The sequence below is a fragment of the Tupaia chinensis genome, unplaced genomic scaffold, assembly GCF_000334495.1.
Source record: "Tupaia chinensis unplaced genomic scaffold, TupChi_1.0 Scaffold147038_1, whole genome shotgun sequence".
NCBI classification, from domain to species: Eukaryota; Metazoa; Chordata; class Mammalia; order Scandentia; family Tupaiidae; genus Tupaia; species Tupaia belangeri.
Genome location: NW_006206889.1, coordinates 2,800,101 through 2,818,387, shown reverse-complemented (window position 1 = coordinate 2,818,387; position 18,287 = coordinate 2,800,101). Strand labels below are relative to the sequence as shown.

Genomic DNA, 18,287 nt, shown 5'->3' with positions numbered 1-18,287 from the left:
CTGCTGTGGAGCGCTCTCAGCTTTGGAAGAAAGGTGAAAATAAGCCAAGACAGTGACTGTAATAAAAGCAAGGTACACGCTGCTGGGTGTCCTGAACTGTACCGGTAACACCGCACAGTGAGATTGTGTGTTTGACTTGAGCAAATCAAGGGCTCATTAAAATTAGTGTTCAAGTAATGCTTACCACCTGGCATCTTCTCAAGTAGTGGCATATGTTTATACGTCTTTGAGAGATGGGGAGGTGTTCTCTCTGAGTAGCGAGTGGATGTGAGGCACTGTTATCTCTTGTCTGCTCCTGGAAAACCTGGATGGTAGGGCTCAGACGTGAACCCCTACTATTTCTTGGCGTCCTGGTCTGGTTTTGTCTGCTATAGGGTTTCCTTTTGTTTTTGTCTTTCAGCTCTGTTTCTATACTGAGCAGGTATTGAGTCATTGTTACAGAAATGGAAACCTCTAAGTGCCTGCATAGGGAAGTCTGACTGGGCTGCCACCTCAGTCCAGTCTTTGCCATTGTTAAACTTGTACTTCCTAAGGATATTTTCATTAGCAAAGGTTTATATATATATATATATATGTACACACACACACATATATACATATATACACATATGTATATATACATATATATACACACACATATATGTGTGTGTACATACTGTCCTTACAAAAGCCTCATTCATTATTTCAACCATATTGTCAATTAGTTTATAGTAATAAAACCTGAATAACAATCCAAAACTGTTGCAGAAGTGTATCATGTTTTTACCTGTTAAATGTGAAGTTTTGGCAAATATTTGAGAGACTTTAAAGATGTCTTTCTAAGATCCTGGTGCTCTAATTATTCAGACAGTCCAGTATTACTGTGGATATGTAATTATAGTTACTAATCAGCTGTTACTAATCAACTGTCTTTAAGAGATGGAGCTAAAGAGATGGAGAGTGTCCATTATCCAGATAAATGCCATAATCACAGGAGGTCCAAGGGCAGGAGATGAAGTCAGGAAGTTTTGCAGTGTGAGTAGGACTACTCCTCCGTAGCTGCCTTTGCAGATAGAAGAAGGTGGTGTGACTGATGAAGGTGAATTACCCGAGGCCGATGCCAGGAAGAACTCTGGACCCTCAGCCCTTGGGCTGCATGGGACTGAACCTTCTAGTGACCTGAATCAGCATAGGGTAGCAATCCTGCCAACTCTTGGAATTCAGCCTTCTGAGATTCTAAGCTGAGAACCAATTGGCCTAACTGCTGACTTCTTACACATGGAAACTGTGATCATCAATGGGCATTGTTTTAAGCCACTAGATTTGTGGTCATTTGTTATAGCACTTATAGAAAATGAATTCAGTTATGTTATTGAGGAGATTTTTTCTCTGTATCTGAGTAATGTGATAAAATTACTTTTTTTTTTTTTTTTTTGGTCTTTTGTGTCGTAGAATCTAGTTTGTTCTAGTATTTTAAGGTAGCATATTCCAGTATAAAGTTAAGAGTTTAGGCACAACCTCTCTGTGGAGTGAGTTTTAGGTAGATTTGGATAGATGTTCAGGCACACTTTATTATATTTAGAAATAGTCATAGAATTACAGAAATTTAAAAATGGTAGGACTTTGGATATGATTTTGTTCAGGTTCCCTACTTTTATAGATTTTACAGGAAAAGTGAATAACAGGCAGAATTATTGCTTAAGTCCATACAGCCGGAAAAAAGAGCCAGTAAAAGAGCCTACCTGTTTTAAACTGCTTTTTCTCAATCTTTTATCTTCACACACAATCCGGTCTTTCCTAGGAGTGCCAGAGATAGACCTAGATATGTGTGTCCTGGAGCTGCTGGAACAAAGTACCACAAACTGGTACTTTACAGGAACAAAAATTTATTCTTTCACAGATCTGGAGGCTAGAAGTCCAAAATCCAGGTGTTGGCAAGATTGTATTCCCTCAGAACGCATGGAGGAGAGGGGCAATGAAAATCTTTTGATGTCTCTTCTAGCTTCTGGTAATTGCTACCATCCTTGGTGTTCCTTGGCTTGTAACTCCTTTCTCTGCCTTTATCTTCATGTAACTGACTTCCCTCTGTGTATGTTGGTGTCCACATTTCTCTCTTATAAGGACACTAATCATTGGTTTAAGGCCTACCTTGTTGGTATGACATCATTTTAACTTGGTTATATCTGCACAGATCTCATTCATGGATTCTGGTGGACTTGAATGGAGGTGGAAGAGGCGCTATTTAAATTATTGTAGCGTCTAATAGGGATTCCAGAGCTTATGTACCTAAACTGAGCTCCTGCTTTTTCCCTTTTGCCACTTCCTCACCTTCTGCATCTGAGCTGATGGCATGAGGTAGAATACTGCTCATTCCTCTTTCTTACAGTTGTTTTGGCTAGAAGATGGGATGTCCTTGATGCCTTGCTTGAATACCCAATGGTTTCCTTGAAACACAGTTCTTGTGTTCTTTGTGCAGCAGAGGGAGAGGTCCTGACACTTTGCTCAGGACGGTTCATCACAGTAGAAATCAGAACCCTTGTGATGGCCTATAACACTGTGTGTGTGCTTCCTCAACCTCCACTCCTGCCCTCACTACCTCTCCCCCACCCCACTGGCTTCTTGGTCACTCAGCCCTCTGAGCACTCTCCTTGGTCCTGGCACTTCTCTTCCTGAAAAGCTTCTTCAGGAAGAAGCCTTTCCTGAACCACCAGGCTCCTCTTTCCTGCTTGTTACCATCATCTTTCTCTGAAATCCCCTTTCTAGTTTTATTTATTTATTTTTAATAAATTCACCAGAGGACCTGCACACTCATTACAGAGAGAGAGGAAAAGTGAGAAAGCACCATTCATGGGGAAAGGTTATACCACAATCCTTTCTCTTCTGTGTCTTTCTCTTGGAATTTTGGGCACACATTTGACACATACTTGCATGTTTCTCAAGCTGCCAGGTTTGGAATTCCAACTGCACTGTCAGCCATGTGGGATCTATCTACCTTAGCCACCATGCCCTTTTTAGTTTTCTTAAACATCTGTATTGTGAGATGTATATGTAAAAGTATATAAAAGGCATATATTCAGATTAAACAAAATGAACATTTGTCTGTTACACCAGCTTCAGAAGCAGACCCTTGGTACTGATATGCTTTCTCTTACTATGGATTTTTAAAATTTTTTTTTTCTTTTTGAAGAGGTTTTTGCTATAGGGCGCGTGTGCTCACCAGACAGACAGAGAGAGACATAGAAACAGAAAGCGAGAAATCACCCCCCAGGGAGGATGGTCACGCCGCAATCCCTTCTCCTCCATTCTCCTCTCAGGATCTTGGGCACGCATGCACACGCGCCCGGCGTGAGTTTAAGCCACCAGGTCCGGGACTCGAACCGCGGTCAACTATGTGGGAGTCCAGCGACATAGCCATTACACTAACTGCTGGTCCCTATGGATTGTTTTTATTGTCTCTTACCAGACTTCTTTCAGCAGAATTGTGCAGAGATTAACCTGTGTTGCATATATCAGTAGTTTTTTTTTTTTTTTGCAGAGTAATATTTCAATGTATGCATAGACTGCAGTTTGTTTATGCATATAGTTGATGACCTTTTGGATTGTTTCCAGTTCTTGACTATTTCAGATAAATTTGCTATGAACATGTGTATATACATGTATCGCCTTGGATATGTGCTTTTATTTATCTTGTATAAGTACCTGGGTCACATGCAGTGTATGTTTTATGAAGTTTTAAAGAAACTGCCAAATGGTTTTCCCAAGTGGTTGTATTATTTTATATTCTTAAAAAAGCATATTAGAGGGACCGGCAGGTGGCATGGTGGTTAAGGGTGCTGGACTCCCACACGGCTGATCGTGGTTCAAGTCCTGGACCTGGCGGCTTGCTTTCTCACTTTCCCTCTCTTCTCTCTCTCTTGCTCTATCCCTCTCTGTTCAAATTCAAATTAAATAAATAAATAAAGTTAAATAAACTAATTCAAAAAAAACTGGAAAGAAAAGAAAAGAAAATTTAAAAAAAAAAAAAAAAAAAAGCATATTAGAGCTTCCTTTTGGCCGGAACCTCCATCTTCCAGCAATTAACCAAAATGACGAACACAGAGGGAAAAAGGAGAGACACCCAAAATATGTTCTCTAGGCCTTTTAGAAAAAGTGGAGTTGCTCCTTTGGCAACATATATGCGAATCTACAAGAAAGGTGATATTGTAGACATTAAGGGAATGGGTACTGTTCAAAAAGGAATGCCCCACAAATGTTACTGTGGCAAAACTGGAAGAGTCTACAATGTTACCCAGCATGCTGTTGGCATTGTTGTGAACAAACAAGTTAAGGGCAAGATTCTTGCCAAGAGAATCAATGTGCGTATTGAGCATATTAAACATTCTAAGAGCAGAGAAGGCTTCCTAAAATATGTGAAGGACAATGACCAGAAAAAAAGAAGCCAAAGAGATAGGTACCTGGGTTCAACTAAAGTTCCAGCCCACTCCACCTAGAGAAGCACACTTTGTGAGAACCAATGGAAAGGAGCCTGAGCTACTGGAACCTATTCCCTATGAATTCATGGCTTGATGGATATTAAAAATAAACTAATCTGTGGTCTATTAAAAAAAAAGGCATATTAGAGCTCTAGTTGCTCTATTGCCTTGTTGACACTTGATCTGGTTGATTTTTTAAATGTTAGCCATTCTGTTGGGTGTGCGGCAGTAATCTCATTATATTAGATGTTAATTTATATTCTCTCTTTTTTTCTTTTTTTTTTTTTTTTGGAGAGGTTTTTGCTATAGGTCGCGTGCACTCACCAGAAAGACAGAAAGCGATAAATGACCCCCTGGGGGAGATGGTCACGCCGCAGTTCCTTTTCCTCCATTCTCCTCTTGGGATCTTGGGCACGCATGCACATGCACCTGGCGTGAGTTTAAGCCACGGGGGCCTGGACTCGAACTGCAGTGACTACATGGGAGTCCAGTAACATAGCCATTACGCCAACTGCTGGTCCTGTTAATTTGTATTCTCTATTTTCTAGTGATGATGAGCATCATTTCATGTTTTTATTTGCCATCCATATGTGTTTTTGGATGAAGTGTCTTGAATCTTTGCTCATTTGTTTGTGTTGTTTTCTTCTTAAGTTGTAAGAATTCTTTAGATAATGAAGATAAAAGCCTTTGGATAGTTGTCTTATAATTACTTTCCCTTAGCCTATGGTTTTTTATTGTGGTAAACACATAGTTGTACCCTTTGAACAATTTTTTTTTTTTTTTTTTTTTTTTTTTTTTTTTTTTTTTTTTGCCATTAGGTGTGTGTGCTTGCTGGAGACAGAGGGGAGAAAGTGAGAAATCACTCCCCATAGGGGATGGCCACACCTCAATCCCTTCTCCATTTTCCTCTGGGGATTTTGGGCACACATGCCCACATGTCCAGCATAATTTTCAGGTCTGGGGCTCAAATTGCAGTCAACCATGTGGGAGTCCAGTGCCTTATCCACCATGCCACCTGGCACACCCCCCCCCCCCCCCAGTTTTTATGTGTATATTATTGTATTGTTAACTATATGCTCATTATACAACAGATCTCTAGAGCTTTCTTACCTTGTGTGACTGAAACTCTGTATCCCTTGAACGACTCATGTGGCTTGCCTTTTAATTTTCATATTAGCGCCTTATAAAAAGAATTATTTTTATTTTTATTTTTATTTTTTTACTTCAGTAAAGGTTAGTTTTTTAACTTTGAAAATACTTTAGGCCAGCAGGTGGCATGGTAGTTCAGGTGCTGGATTCCCACATGGCCAAACATGATTAAAGTCCTGAACCTGGCAGCTTGAAAATCACAATGGGTGCGTGTGTGTGCATGCCCAAAATCCCAAGAGAAAAATGGAGGAGAAGGGATTGCTACAGGACCATTCCCCCTGGGGGATAATTTCTCACTTTCCCTCTCGGTCTCTGGCGAGTTCCTGCACCCTATGGCATAAACCTTAAAAAAAAAAAAAAAAAAAAAAAAGAAAATATTTCTTGTTTTGTGTTACAGCCAAGTGTAAGATCTTCTCCTGTGATCTCCTTTGGATGTTGTGTAGTTTTAGTTCTTAGTTAGATCTGTGTGAGGTGGAAGTCAAGGCCTACTTGGAGAAGCCATCTGATTGTCCAGCACAATATCAGTCCACTAGTGCTGCCACACCACACACTCCCAAAGCAGAAAGTTACTGCCTTTCAGTCCTAGAGGTTCCAAGTCCAAGATCAGGGAGTTGACAAGGCTGATTTATTCTGAGGCTTCTCTCTGTGCCACCCTGCATCCTAATTACCTCTTCTTATAAGGCCACCTGCCAGATTGGATTAAGGTTCAACCCAGTGACCTCATTTAATCTTAATTACCTCTTTAAAGATGTGAATTACTGGGACCACCAGCGAATCCCGCACCTGGTGGCTTAAACTCACTCCGGGCACGTGTGCGTGTGTGCCCAAGATCCCGAGAGGAGAATGGAGGAGAGGGGAGTGAGGTGTGGCCATGCCCCCTAGGGGGTGATTTCTCGCTTTCTCTCTTTTTGGTGAGCGCATGTGCCCTATAGCAAAAACCTCTCCAAAGAAAAAGAAAAAAAAAAAAAGATGTTAGTTACATACTTTTCTCCACCTTGTCTTTCTTTCTTTTTTTTTTTTTTGATATGTTTGAGAGTTCCTTTTGTACTAGTACATGGAGATATTCACAGCTGCCAAGTACTGGTATATGTATCCTAATTTGGTACCCTATCATAGATATTTGAGTTGTTGGCCTTTTTTTTTCCTGTTACAAATAGCCTTGAAATAAATAGCCTTGTGCTTATGTCTTGTCTTTCTTTCACCACTATAGACTTGTTGAAATGGGCTCTCTAGTTCAGTGGTTAACTTTTCATTTTGTTTAATGACTTTTTTTTTTTTTTTTTAAGAAATGTAAGTTTTTAACATTAACATTCTCAAAGAATCAGTTGCGAGGTCTTCAAAAATTTCTGGTATTTTTAGACTTGATTCTCTTTTATAATTTGCTCTTATCAGTAAACATGAATCTGTATATGTGTATGTATGTTGTGTGTATGGAAATAAAAACCAAGGGAAAAAAGTTCAGAAACAGTCCCTTCACTCTGAATTTGTTTATCGCAGTCTTGTGTTGACCAGTAGATGCCGCTGTTGAGTAGCAGCAGTGGTGTCAAGGCTGGCACTCCCTGGAAGATTTCCTGCTGCTTAGAGCCTTGGCTGCCAGAAAAGCAGGTCTCAAGCTGCAGTTGCGGACCCCCCGCCCCACTTAGGGGGGGTGTCACATGGGAAAATCCTAAAGGGGAACTCTAGACAAGGACTAAACCTAGCTCTTTCTGGCCTAAGCTGTCCTCGTGGTCCCAGGAAGATGATTATAGGACTCTCTTTGGTTTCACTCATAGGCACCCAAAAACTCTTTTATTTTTGTACCAATGTGTTCCTTTTTTCCTCCCCCCCTACCCTTTGAGCAGTTTACAGTTCATCTGCCTTAGACTGTTTTGTTTGTTTTTCCCTTATAATTATGTGATTTGAGTTCAGGCACAAATACTGGACCAGATTCAAATGACTGTGTGTAGGAAGACTGGCAGGTTGGGTTCTGTGGTTATTCTCCTAGTCTATTGCCTGTGAAGAAATACAGAAGGAGACCATTGGGGTGTGTCTGGGTGAGATCCAGGGGTCTTGGCTTGCCTAGTACTTGACCTTGTTACCATTCGATTCCCTACTTCTTTAAGTATTTGATACACTTGACAGGACCAACAGTGTTAGTCCTACTTTACTGGCCACTCCTAGTGCCCTTCTGTCTGTGTGTTGTTTTCCCACTATGAGCGTGCAAGCACACTCAAGTACATGCTTGGTAATAGCACTCTACTCTGTTTTGGGTATTTTTCCCTGGATCAAGGTTTCTCAACAGGTATTATTACCATGTTGAGTGAAATGATTTTTCATAGGCCTTGTTTTTGGCAGAATGTTGACATTCCTGTCTTCTTCTAGTAAATGGCAGTAGCAGTCCCCAGTCATTGTGAAAGCCAAGAAATAGTGTCCTATATTTCCAAATGTTCCCTGGGAAATGCTGTTCCAAAGGGTCCTGTCCAGTCCCCAGGAGTTCCATGTGTTGTGCATACAGATAATTCCCAAATTTATATCTCTAGCATCTCTTTGAGCTTTAGAGACTCACTCCTCCAACCACCTACCTGTCATCTTTGCTTGTCTGTTCACTGGACTGCTACTCAAACTTAATATGTTCAAATTGGGAAGCCTGGCTTTCCCCTCACACCTGTTCTTTCCCTCCCACTGTTAGCACCATCCAGTTAGTTGTTGGGACCAGAAATCTAGGACCATTCTTGTTTCTCTTCTCAGACAACATCCATGTCATCAGCAAACCCTGCCTTGTCTACCTGCAGCATAGATCCCAAAGGTCACCAACTATTTTGCTGCCACTTTGGTCCAAACCACCATCTTCCCTGCCTGTATATTACAGTACAACTTCTAAAACTGCTCATTAGCACAGAAGTGAAAAACAACTAAAGAAAAGTGTAAGCAAAGACTGAGTTCTCACAAAGAACATTGCTTTACAGGTAAAGAAGAGAGAGAGCCAGCTGAACAGAAACCCACTATGCCCCAGCCTCAGGGCAGTGCTGTCCTCACTCCATGCAAGGAGAATTACTTCCTCTCTTCATTTTTTTTTTTTCCAGCAGTACATGCATTCTATATCAGAGTAGTTTAACTTTGCCTGTTTCTCTATCATTCATTTATAGAAAGTATTGAGTTGTTGGAAAAGTTATGACATATTTTTCTGTTTTTCTATGCAAAATGCATCATGACTTTTCCAATGACCTGATAATTATTTTTTTCGTGGGGGCAAGGGCTGGTTTCTTCTGCAAAACATTAAATTGTGTGTACCTGTGGGTCATTTATTTTCATTTCTGTTTCATTATATGAATACTACAACTTACTGATTTCTTTTAGTATTGGTACATGTTTAGTTTGTTTCTGTTTTCTGGTCACCATTACTAATGCTGCTGTGAAGGTGTGTATATATGTCTTTAGCACACCTATGTGCACACAGTCCTGTTGGGCAAGACTTCTCAGAGAGTTTGCTGGGCCAGAGTACGTAACCCCAAATCTTTCCTAAAGTAGTTATACCATTATACTCCCATCAGAAGTCATTCTATGGCTCCATAGCTTCAAACACTTCTTACTATCAGTCTTCTAAACTTGGGTGACTGAGTTGTTTCAGTTTGCATTTTCTCATGACTAATGAGGGTGACCACCTTGTCTTGAGTTTATTGGACACTTAAATATCTGTGTATGTGTGTGTGTCAGGAGGTGGAGTGGGGAAGAGAGAAGAGAGGAGGAAGAGAGGGAGCGAGGGGACTAGAAAGAAAAATGCCTTTTCAGGTCTCTTGCTTGTCTTTCTTTTGGACTACTTACTTTTTAAAAAATTAATCTTTAAGGCTTCTTTAGAAGTTCTGGATATTAGCTCTTTGATGGTTGTGTCTGTTGAAAATTTATTCTCTGGGGGCTTATTTTTCATCATCTTTAATATGTCTTGATATCAGAAATTTAAAATTTTAATGTTAATTATAGCAGTTTTTTCCTTTGTGGTTTATGCTTTCTTGATTATTAACCTCATTACTGTTCCTAACTGTGAAGTCTTTAATTTAAGAGCATGAAGATATTATCCTATAGGGACCAGCAGTTATTGTAATGGCTGTGTCACTGAATTCCCATGTATTCGACCGCAGTTCGAGTCCCGGACCCAGTGACTTAAACTCATGCCGGGCGCGTTTGCATGTGTGCCCAAGATCCCAACAGGAGAATAGAGGAGAAGGGATTGCAGCGTGGCCATCCCCCCAGGGGATGATTTCTCACTTTCTGTCTGGCGAGTGCATGCACCCTATAGCAAAAACTTCTCCAAAAAAAGAAAAAAAAAAGATATTGTCTTATATTATCATCCAAAAGATTTGTTATGTTTCATAAAACAACTGAATTGTTAACTAGATTAGCTTTATTGAGGTAAAATTTACTTATAACGAGATGTAACCATTTCAAATCTTCAGTTCTCTGAGCTTTGACCAGTGTGTCTTATGGTGTGACCATCATTACAGTCAGATGTAAGTGTCCCCATTGCCTAACAGAGTGCCCTTGTGTGATTCCTCCCACTCTCCTTGGTAACATTTGATTTTCTTCCTATTACTGTAGTCTTATTTTCTCTATAATTTTGTAGAAATAGAATCATACAAAGTATAGTCTTCTGTGTTGGGTTTGCTTTGCGAGTCATCCATTTTGTTGAGATCAGTATTTTATCCCTTTTGTTGCTGAGAATATTCCATTGCATTTATGTGCCATACTGTTACTCATTTACCAGTTAATGAACATTCCAGTTGTTTTCAGTTTGGCACTATTATGAATAAAGCTGCTATAAACATTTTGTAAGTCAGTGGAGATGTAAGACCCAGTAGAATTTCTGGGTTTCAGGGTAAATATGTTTTTAAGCATTTTCACTAGAAATGCTTAGACTGTTTACCAGAGGGTAACCAGACCAATCTGCATTCCCCCCGTTGAAGCATGAGAGATCCAATAACTAAACTTACCAACACATGGTTTCATCAACCTTTTTCAACCTTTTAATTTTAGCCTTGCATTGTGACTAAAGACACTTACATACTGATAGCCATCTCTTACCTGTGGTTTTAATTTGCATTTTCCTTATGACTCACAGTATTAGGCATCTCTTCGTATGCATATTTGTTATCTGTTGTTGTAGTCCAGACCACTATAAAAAAATAAAATACATAGATCAGTCATTTATTGCTCACATTTCTGGAGGCTGGGGAGTCCAAGGTGAAGGCTCTGGCAGTTTTATTGTCTATGAAGGGCTGTCTTCCTGGTTTACAGACGGCCTTCCTGGATCCTCATATGACCTTGAGAGAGAACATCTCTCGTGTGTGTGTGTGTGTGTGTGTGTGTGTTTTGTTGTTTTTTTTAGGTTTTAGCCATAGGATGCATGTGCTTATCACAGAGAGGGGGTGGGGGAGGGAGGGAGGGAGGGATGAGAGATCAACACCCGGGGAGATGGACATGCCATAGTCCCTTCTCCTCCATTCTTCTTCTCTGGATTTTGGGCACACACATACACACATACATCCAGTGTTTTTTTTTTAAGCTGGGTCCAGTACTTAAATCACATCAGTCATGTGGCAGTCTAATGCCTTAACCACCATGCCACCTGCTGACCCTGTCTCCTGTGTTTATTATTATAAAGACACTAAATCCCTCATGATCCAATAACTTCCCAAAACTCCCCACCCCACCTTCCAATACCATTACCCTGGGGGTTACAATTTCAACATGTGAAATTTAGTGGGACACACACCTTACCTCATGTCACAGGTCACAGCCAAAATACAGCAATACAAAAATACTGTATAAAATTACCTTCATGCTATGTGTACAAGATATATATGAAACAAATAGGTTTTCTCTTTAGACGTGGGTCCTATCCATAAGCTATCACACATATATGTAAATATTAAAAAGCCTGAGAAACTCTAAAACCTGGAGTACTTCTAATCCTAAGCATTTTTTTTTTTTTTGAGAGGTTTTTGCTATAGGGCGCTTACGCTCGCCAGAAAGACAGAGAGAGACAGAAAGACAGAAAGCGAGAAATCACCCCCCAGGGGGATGGCCACGCCGCAATCCCCTCTCCATTCTCCTCTCAGGATCTTGGGTACACACGCACACGCGCCCGGCGTGAGTTTAAGCCGCCGGGTCCGGGACTTGAACCGCGGCCTACTACATGGGAGGCAGTCCAGCGACATAGCCATTACGCTAACTGCTGGTCCCTAGTCCTAAGCATTTTTAATAAGGGATACTCAACCTGTGTTTTGGTTTTAGTAAGTGGTATAAAACTGTGAAAGTTTGAAATATGGATCTTATGGGTTAGCATCGGTTGTGGAAGGGACTTCCCCTCACTTTTGTTCAGTAGTACTGCCTTTGGAGTGAGGTCCAGTCTGCACAAGTATGAATCTGCCCTGGGTCCTCTGTGATCTAGTCCCTTGGTCTTTTTAACTGTGTGCCTTAATAACTTTGTTACCTTAATTATTGTAGCTTTATAAGAAGTCTCAATAACTTGCAGATGGAAAACAAATTGCTCTTTTTTAAGAGTGTAGTCATTCCTTTTTTCCCCCTGCACAGAGAGTAGCACAGAGAGGGAGAAAGCACCCCCTAGTGGGGTGTAGTCATGGCTCAGTTCCTCTCTTTTCATTTTTCTATCCTATTGGGATTTTGGAGACATATATACATATGCCTAGCCTGTTTTTTTAGCCACTGGGGCTAGTTTTTTTTTTTTTTTTTTTTAAGAATTAGTCATTTTATTTATATTTATTTATTTATTTCAATTTGATGAGATAGAGAGAAGGAAAGTGAGAAAGCAAGCCATCAGGTCTGGGACTCGAACTGAAGTTGGCCATGTGGGAATATCCAATGCCTTAACTAGTGTACCACCTTCTGTTCCCAGGGCTAGGTTTTAAGCAGTACTCTTTGCCATATGGAATCCAGCTCCCTTAACCACTAGACCATGGGGCCAGCCCAGTCTTGGCTATTCTTGGTTGTTTGTGTTTTAGTATACCTTAAGAATCAACTTGTCAAATTCAAATGAATACCTGTTGGACTCTGTGTGTGTGTGTGTGTGTGTGGGGGGGGGTTTGCTATAGGTCGCGTACACTTGCCAGAAAGAGAAACAAAGAGACAGAAAGCAAGAAATCACCCCCTCAGGGGATGGCCATGCCACAATCCCTCCTCCTCCATTCTCCTCTAGGGATCGTGGGCACGCACGCACACGTACCCAGCGTGAGTTTAAGCAGCCATGTCTGGGACTCGAACCATGGTCAACTACATGAGAGTTCAGTGACATAGCCATTATGCTAATTGCTGGTCCCTTATACCTGTTGGACTCCTGATTGAGGTTCATTGAATAGATAGATTTGGATTGAGGAGGATCGATATTTTATATTGTTGGAGTTTTAATCCATGGACATGATGTGATGTTTCCATTTATTAAGAGCTTTTAAAACTTTTCTTGATTGGGGGCAGGCAGGTGGTGTGGTGGTTAAGGGTATTGGACTCCCACATGGCTGACCGTGGTTCAAGTCCCAGGACCTGGCAGCTTGCTCTCTTATTCCACCCACCCCATTCTGTCCCTCTCTGGTCAAATTTAAATAAATAAACAAAGTCAAATAAAATAATTAAAAAAAAAACTTTTCTGGTTTATAACATTTTCTATTCTGCTAGAGATCTTGTACCTGGACTTTTATTTTTAAGTTTGCTATAGGGCTTGAAAGAGAGAGAAGGGGAGGGAGGGAGGAGAGGGGAGGAGAGGGGAGAGAGAGGAGGAAAGGAGAGGTCACCCCGTAGGGGAATGACCATACCACAGTCCCTTCTCCTTCATTCTCTCAGGATTCTGGGCATGCATACACATGCCCAGTATGATTTTTTATTTTTCCAAGCCACCAAGTGTGGGACTTGAACTACTCAGCCAGCCATGTGGGATCCAGCTGCCTAACCTCTATGCCACCAGCTGGCATGTACCTAGACTTTTTTATTTTTAACTTTATTGATTTTATTTGTTTATTATTTATTTTTAATTGCACCAGAGAAGAACAGAGAGAGAGAGAGAGAGAGAAACAAAGCCACCAGGTCCAGGTCTCATACCCCACTCCATGTGGTAGTCCAGTGCCCTTAACCACCATACCACTTGCAAGCCCCCTGGACCAAAGACTCTTTATTTTAAAATTTTTTTTTTTTTTTTTTTTTTTTTTTTTTTGAGTTTTTTACTATAGGGTGCATGTACTTGCCAGGAAGACAGACAGAGACAGAGAGACAGAAAACGAGAAATCACCCCCATGGGGGATGGCCACTCCGCAGTCTCCTCCATTCTCCTCTCAAGATCTTGGGCACTCGGGAACCAGCAGTTAGCGTAATGGCTATGTCGCTGGACTCCCACGTAGTCGACCGCGGTTCGTGTCCCGGACCTGGTGGCTTAAAACCCACGCCGGGTGTGTGTGCGTGTGTGCCCAAGATTCCGAGAGGAGAATGGAGGAGAAGGGATTGCGACGTGGCCATCCCCTCTGGGGAGTGATTTCTCGCTTTCTGTCTCTCTGTCTCTCTTTGTCTATCTGGCGAGTACACGCGCTCTATAGTGAAAAACCTCTCAAAAAAAAAAAAAAAGATCTTGGGCACTCATGCACATGTGGCTGTCGTGAGTTTAAGCCACTGGATCTGGGACTTGAACCGTGGTCGACTACATGGGAGTCCAGCTACGTAGCCCTTATGCTATCTGATGGTCCCTAAAGATTTACTTTTATATGCTTCTATTATAGTTGGTGTTTCTTTTTAGATTTATTTTCTAAGTTGTGAACATATAGGAATAGAATTTAGTACATATGTTGACCTCACATTCAGCAACTTTGCCAAACTCACTTTTCTGATTATTTAGAATCTTTTAGACTTTCTCACTCTGTGTAAGCATAACATGTGTGAACCCTGTCAGCTTTGTTTCTTCTTTTCTAGTCCTTATGATTTGGACTAATTTGGCAGGGATTTGTTTTGTCTCCTCATGGAAGCACCTTCCATTCCTCAGCTTCTTGCTGAGGCAGGGCAGCTTTATTGACCTGAGCACCTGCCCTTTGTTGTTGTGGCTTTCACCTATCCTCTGTTTCTCACCTTTCCAGATATGTCCATAGGTTTGACTTTCTTTTGGAGCCTCTTATGTAAAGGGAATGAAACTATGAGGCAGGAGTTGACATGACACTGGTGGCAGAACTCAGTGGCAGAACTGGGCCCAATCTTGAATTGCTGGGAAACGCTGTAGCCGACTGCTCCTGTTGTTTTTATTTTCAGTGCTGAAGTTTGATAGTCTGGATAATACTGGTTTTGTGGGAGCTCACAGATTTTGCAGGTAGACAGGTAACCCATTGTAACGGCTTTGATGTATTTGATGATGCTAAGAGCATTTGCAGCCTCAGCTTCATACATATTTCTAGTTGGTCACATTCATAAGGATTCGTGTCTGCTCAAAAATGACAGGAAATACTATTTAGTTGGAAGATAACATCCTGTATTAGACTTAAGAGTTTTAATCAAATTACCCAGCAAGAGTAGTTTGGAAAGGCAGTTTACACGTTTTATTTGCTTTTTCATTTATAAAGTGAAATGGTGTATAACTCTGAAAGTCTGTTTTGTTGGTCTAAAGAACTGTTTGCATTGTCTTTGTAGAATTATAACTGGACTAGGGCAAACTGTTGGTCTGTGTGTAATATGTGCTCTATAATTTATAGTCTTAGGTACTTTGTGAAGATGTTTTGTTAAGATTACAATGTAATATTTGTTCTGTTTGGTGATGGTTTTACTTTTTAATTTTGTAGAATTAACACTGAATCCTCCAGAAGGAATTGTGGCAGGTAAAGTACTAGAGTTATTTCTTTATTATATATGTTTACTTGCCAGAGTTGCCTTCAAAGTAAAAATGTGAAATTTTTCTTTTCCTTCAGGTCCCATGAATGAAGAGAATTTTTTTGAGTGGGAGGCACTGATCATGTAAGTTAATCGTATGTGTTTCAGTTTTAGGACTTTCCTGGAAATCAAACCCAAGAATTGCATTTAGCTGTGTGTCTATGCTCAGAGGTGTCAGCTGGGAAAGGCAAGGTCAAGTGATGCATATAGTGCGTAGCTCTGCACTAGCCACTCCTCTGAAAGCAGAAGACATCATAAGCTTTGACCCAGAAGAAATGATCACATTGTAGAGTTTTTGAGGTGACAATTTTTGAATATTGCAGGGCCCTGGTGAGGTAGTTTCAGATGGCATGGGTGACTTGGGCATGCAGAAAGCCCTAAAACCTGAGATTTCAACAGTGAGAGTGGGGTCTTCAGAGATGGAGTAGACCTTACTGGGCTTGTTCAGCAGCATTGCCCTGCCTTGCCTTTGGGCCAGGACAAATTTTATCCTCTTCCTCTTCCCCATTCGTCTCTTCCCCTGCTCCTTTTCTGCTGGCCTTGTTTGGGCTTGAAGGCTTTCCATTGTTCCTGACCTGAGATATGACTTGATCCTAAGGTGAGCAGCTTGGTTTCTTGCCTCCATCCGACAGCCCAGTAAGAGTCATGTTGCTTGCAAAGAGAAACAGTGCACCTCCACTTTTGGAATGTTGTGCGGCCTGACTTTTGCCCCCTTGCTTCTCTCCTTTCTACTTTCGATGTGTTTTAAGAGACATTTTTGCTATAGGATATGTGCACTTGCCAGTGAGACAGAGAGAGACAGAATACAAGAAGTCACCCCCCAAGGGGGATGGTCATGCCACAGTCCCTTCTCTTCTATTCTCCTTTTAGGATCTTAGTTATGCTTACACACGTGCCTGGTGTGAGTTTTCTTTTTTAATTTAAATTACTATACGTCATTACTATACATCATTACAGCATACAAAATGAGATTTTCCATCCAGAATACACTGTGTATTGGCTCAGTTAAGCACATCAACATATGTGTTATCGTCAACAAATAATTTTCCATTTGCTTTTTTTTCTATCCTTGATTCTCTGTCTCTTACCCTCTGCCATCTCCCACTCTCCTCCCACACTGTCTCTGGTATCCATGGTTGCTTTTTATGCCCTGGTGTGAGTTTTAAGCTGCCGGGTCCAGGACTCAAACTGCAGTTGTCTACGTGAGAGCTGAGTGACATAACCATTATGCCATCTGCTGGTCTCAACTTTATGTATTTTCAGCAGCATAAGGCTAGGTAAAATTTAGGAATTGGGACCAGCAGATGGTGTAATGATTAAATCACTGGACCCTCATGTAGTCAACCGCAGTTCAAGTTCCAGACCCTGCGACTTAAAACTCACACCAGGCACATGTGTATACATACCCAAGATCTTGAGAGGATAATGGAGAAGTGATTGTGGTGTGGCCATACCCCCCGGGTGGTGGTGGTGATTTCTCGCTTTTCATCTCTCTGGTGAGTGCACGCACCCTTACAGCAAAAACTTCTCTTAAAAAAATAGGAAGTTTGTCTTTCCTTAATCAGTCTCTTGGTTTTCATGTGCATGAAGCAAGGTATTTCTGTTAGCTAGACAGTATCCACATTGGGTCTTGTTGGCCGGCATTCAGAGAATGCTGGCTGGTGAGCAGGCCAGGATGAGTGAAGACTTTGGGACAAGACTGTGCTCTGGCTTGAGGATATCCTCAAACTTGGAATTTGCCAGTTGCTTGTATCATTCTTAATGAGATTCATGTTCCTCTGGGAAATAAATTGCTGGTGAATGTTGTCTGTGGAGGTTAGGTAAATAGAGGAAAGTGAATTTTTTAATAAGCAAAATATTTTTAAAATGTCAGTAAACACTTTCCAGAGAAAGTACCCAGCATTTCCTGGGTAATTTGCTATGCCCCAGCTGCTTGGGCCTAGGACATGCACATGATTTTCTACATCTAAAGGTTTCTGGAATCTGTCGTATAGCTCATGTAGGTGATAATGTATCTTTCATCCCCAAGGTGGTTAGGGAGGTGAATGGCAAGTCCTGCCCCATAGTCAGTCATTGCTTTCCTACAGCTAGTGGACTACAGATTCTGGAAAAAATAGAATTAAAGTACAAGTTTATTTTGGCGTAACAAATTTTGAGATCCATGCATAGTTTTTCATAGTATGCATTTTCCTTTATGTGCGAGAGGGTGTGTATATGTGTGAAGCGAGGATGGTAGAGGAAGAGGACAGAAAGTATCCCCCATTGGGGTCTAGTTTTCCCAGTTCTTTTTCATCTAACCATCTGTAGCATTAGGATCTTGGGCATGTGTGCAAAGCCTTCAAGGCTGGGACTTGAACCCTGGTTGGCCATGTGGGATCCATCTTCCCCTGTATAGTATTTAACTGTTGCACTAAGGGACCAAGCCCTTCCTTGAATTTTTTAAAGACTGTGTATGTTAGTGTGCCATTTTTTCAGGTGCAACTCTTTATTTTTAAGGAAGCAGGAGGTGATCTACATGAACTATAACCTGCTTGCTTCATCTCCCCTGTCATGTATTCATTCAGACACAGCCATATTCACCCACACCCCTGGGCAGCAGGCCTCTTATGGGGTGCATGGGGACTAGAGTGCAGAGCCTGTAGGTACCTGGCACACTACAGGGTTGAGAGTTGTTGGCTCATGTACATCTATGGCAAATGGATTGAGCAGCTCATTAAAGGGACAGTTGAGCCTTTTAGTATGGTTTTTCCAAAAGTGTTCATTGTTCAAAACCTGCGAGGGTAACTATTTGTAATTTTAGATAAA

The 18,287-nt window shown here is 41.2% G+C and overlaps 1 protein-coding gene across 4 annotated transcripts in view; it reads left to right on the top strand.

The window, feature by feature from the left end:
• UBE2G2 (ubiquitin conjugating enzyme E2 G2) overlaps window positions 1-18,287 on the top strand; it is a 40,450-nt gene that overhangs the window by 937 nt on the left and 21,226 nt on the right. For 2 of the 4 annotated variants that reach the window (XM_027768635.1, XM_006169470.3), the window contains exons 2-3: window positions 15,395-15,430; window positions 15,521-15,566. In XM_027768635.1, the coding sequence (XP_027624436.1) occupies window positions 15,395-15,430; window positions 15,521-15,566 (82 nt within the window). The remainder of the gene's footprint in view (window positions 1-15,394; window positions 15,431-15,520; window positions 15,567-18,287) is intronic. The other 2 variants (XM_027768637.1, XM_027768636.1) reach the window with 1 other exon arrangement.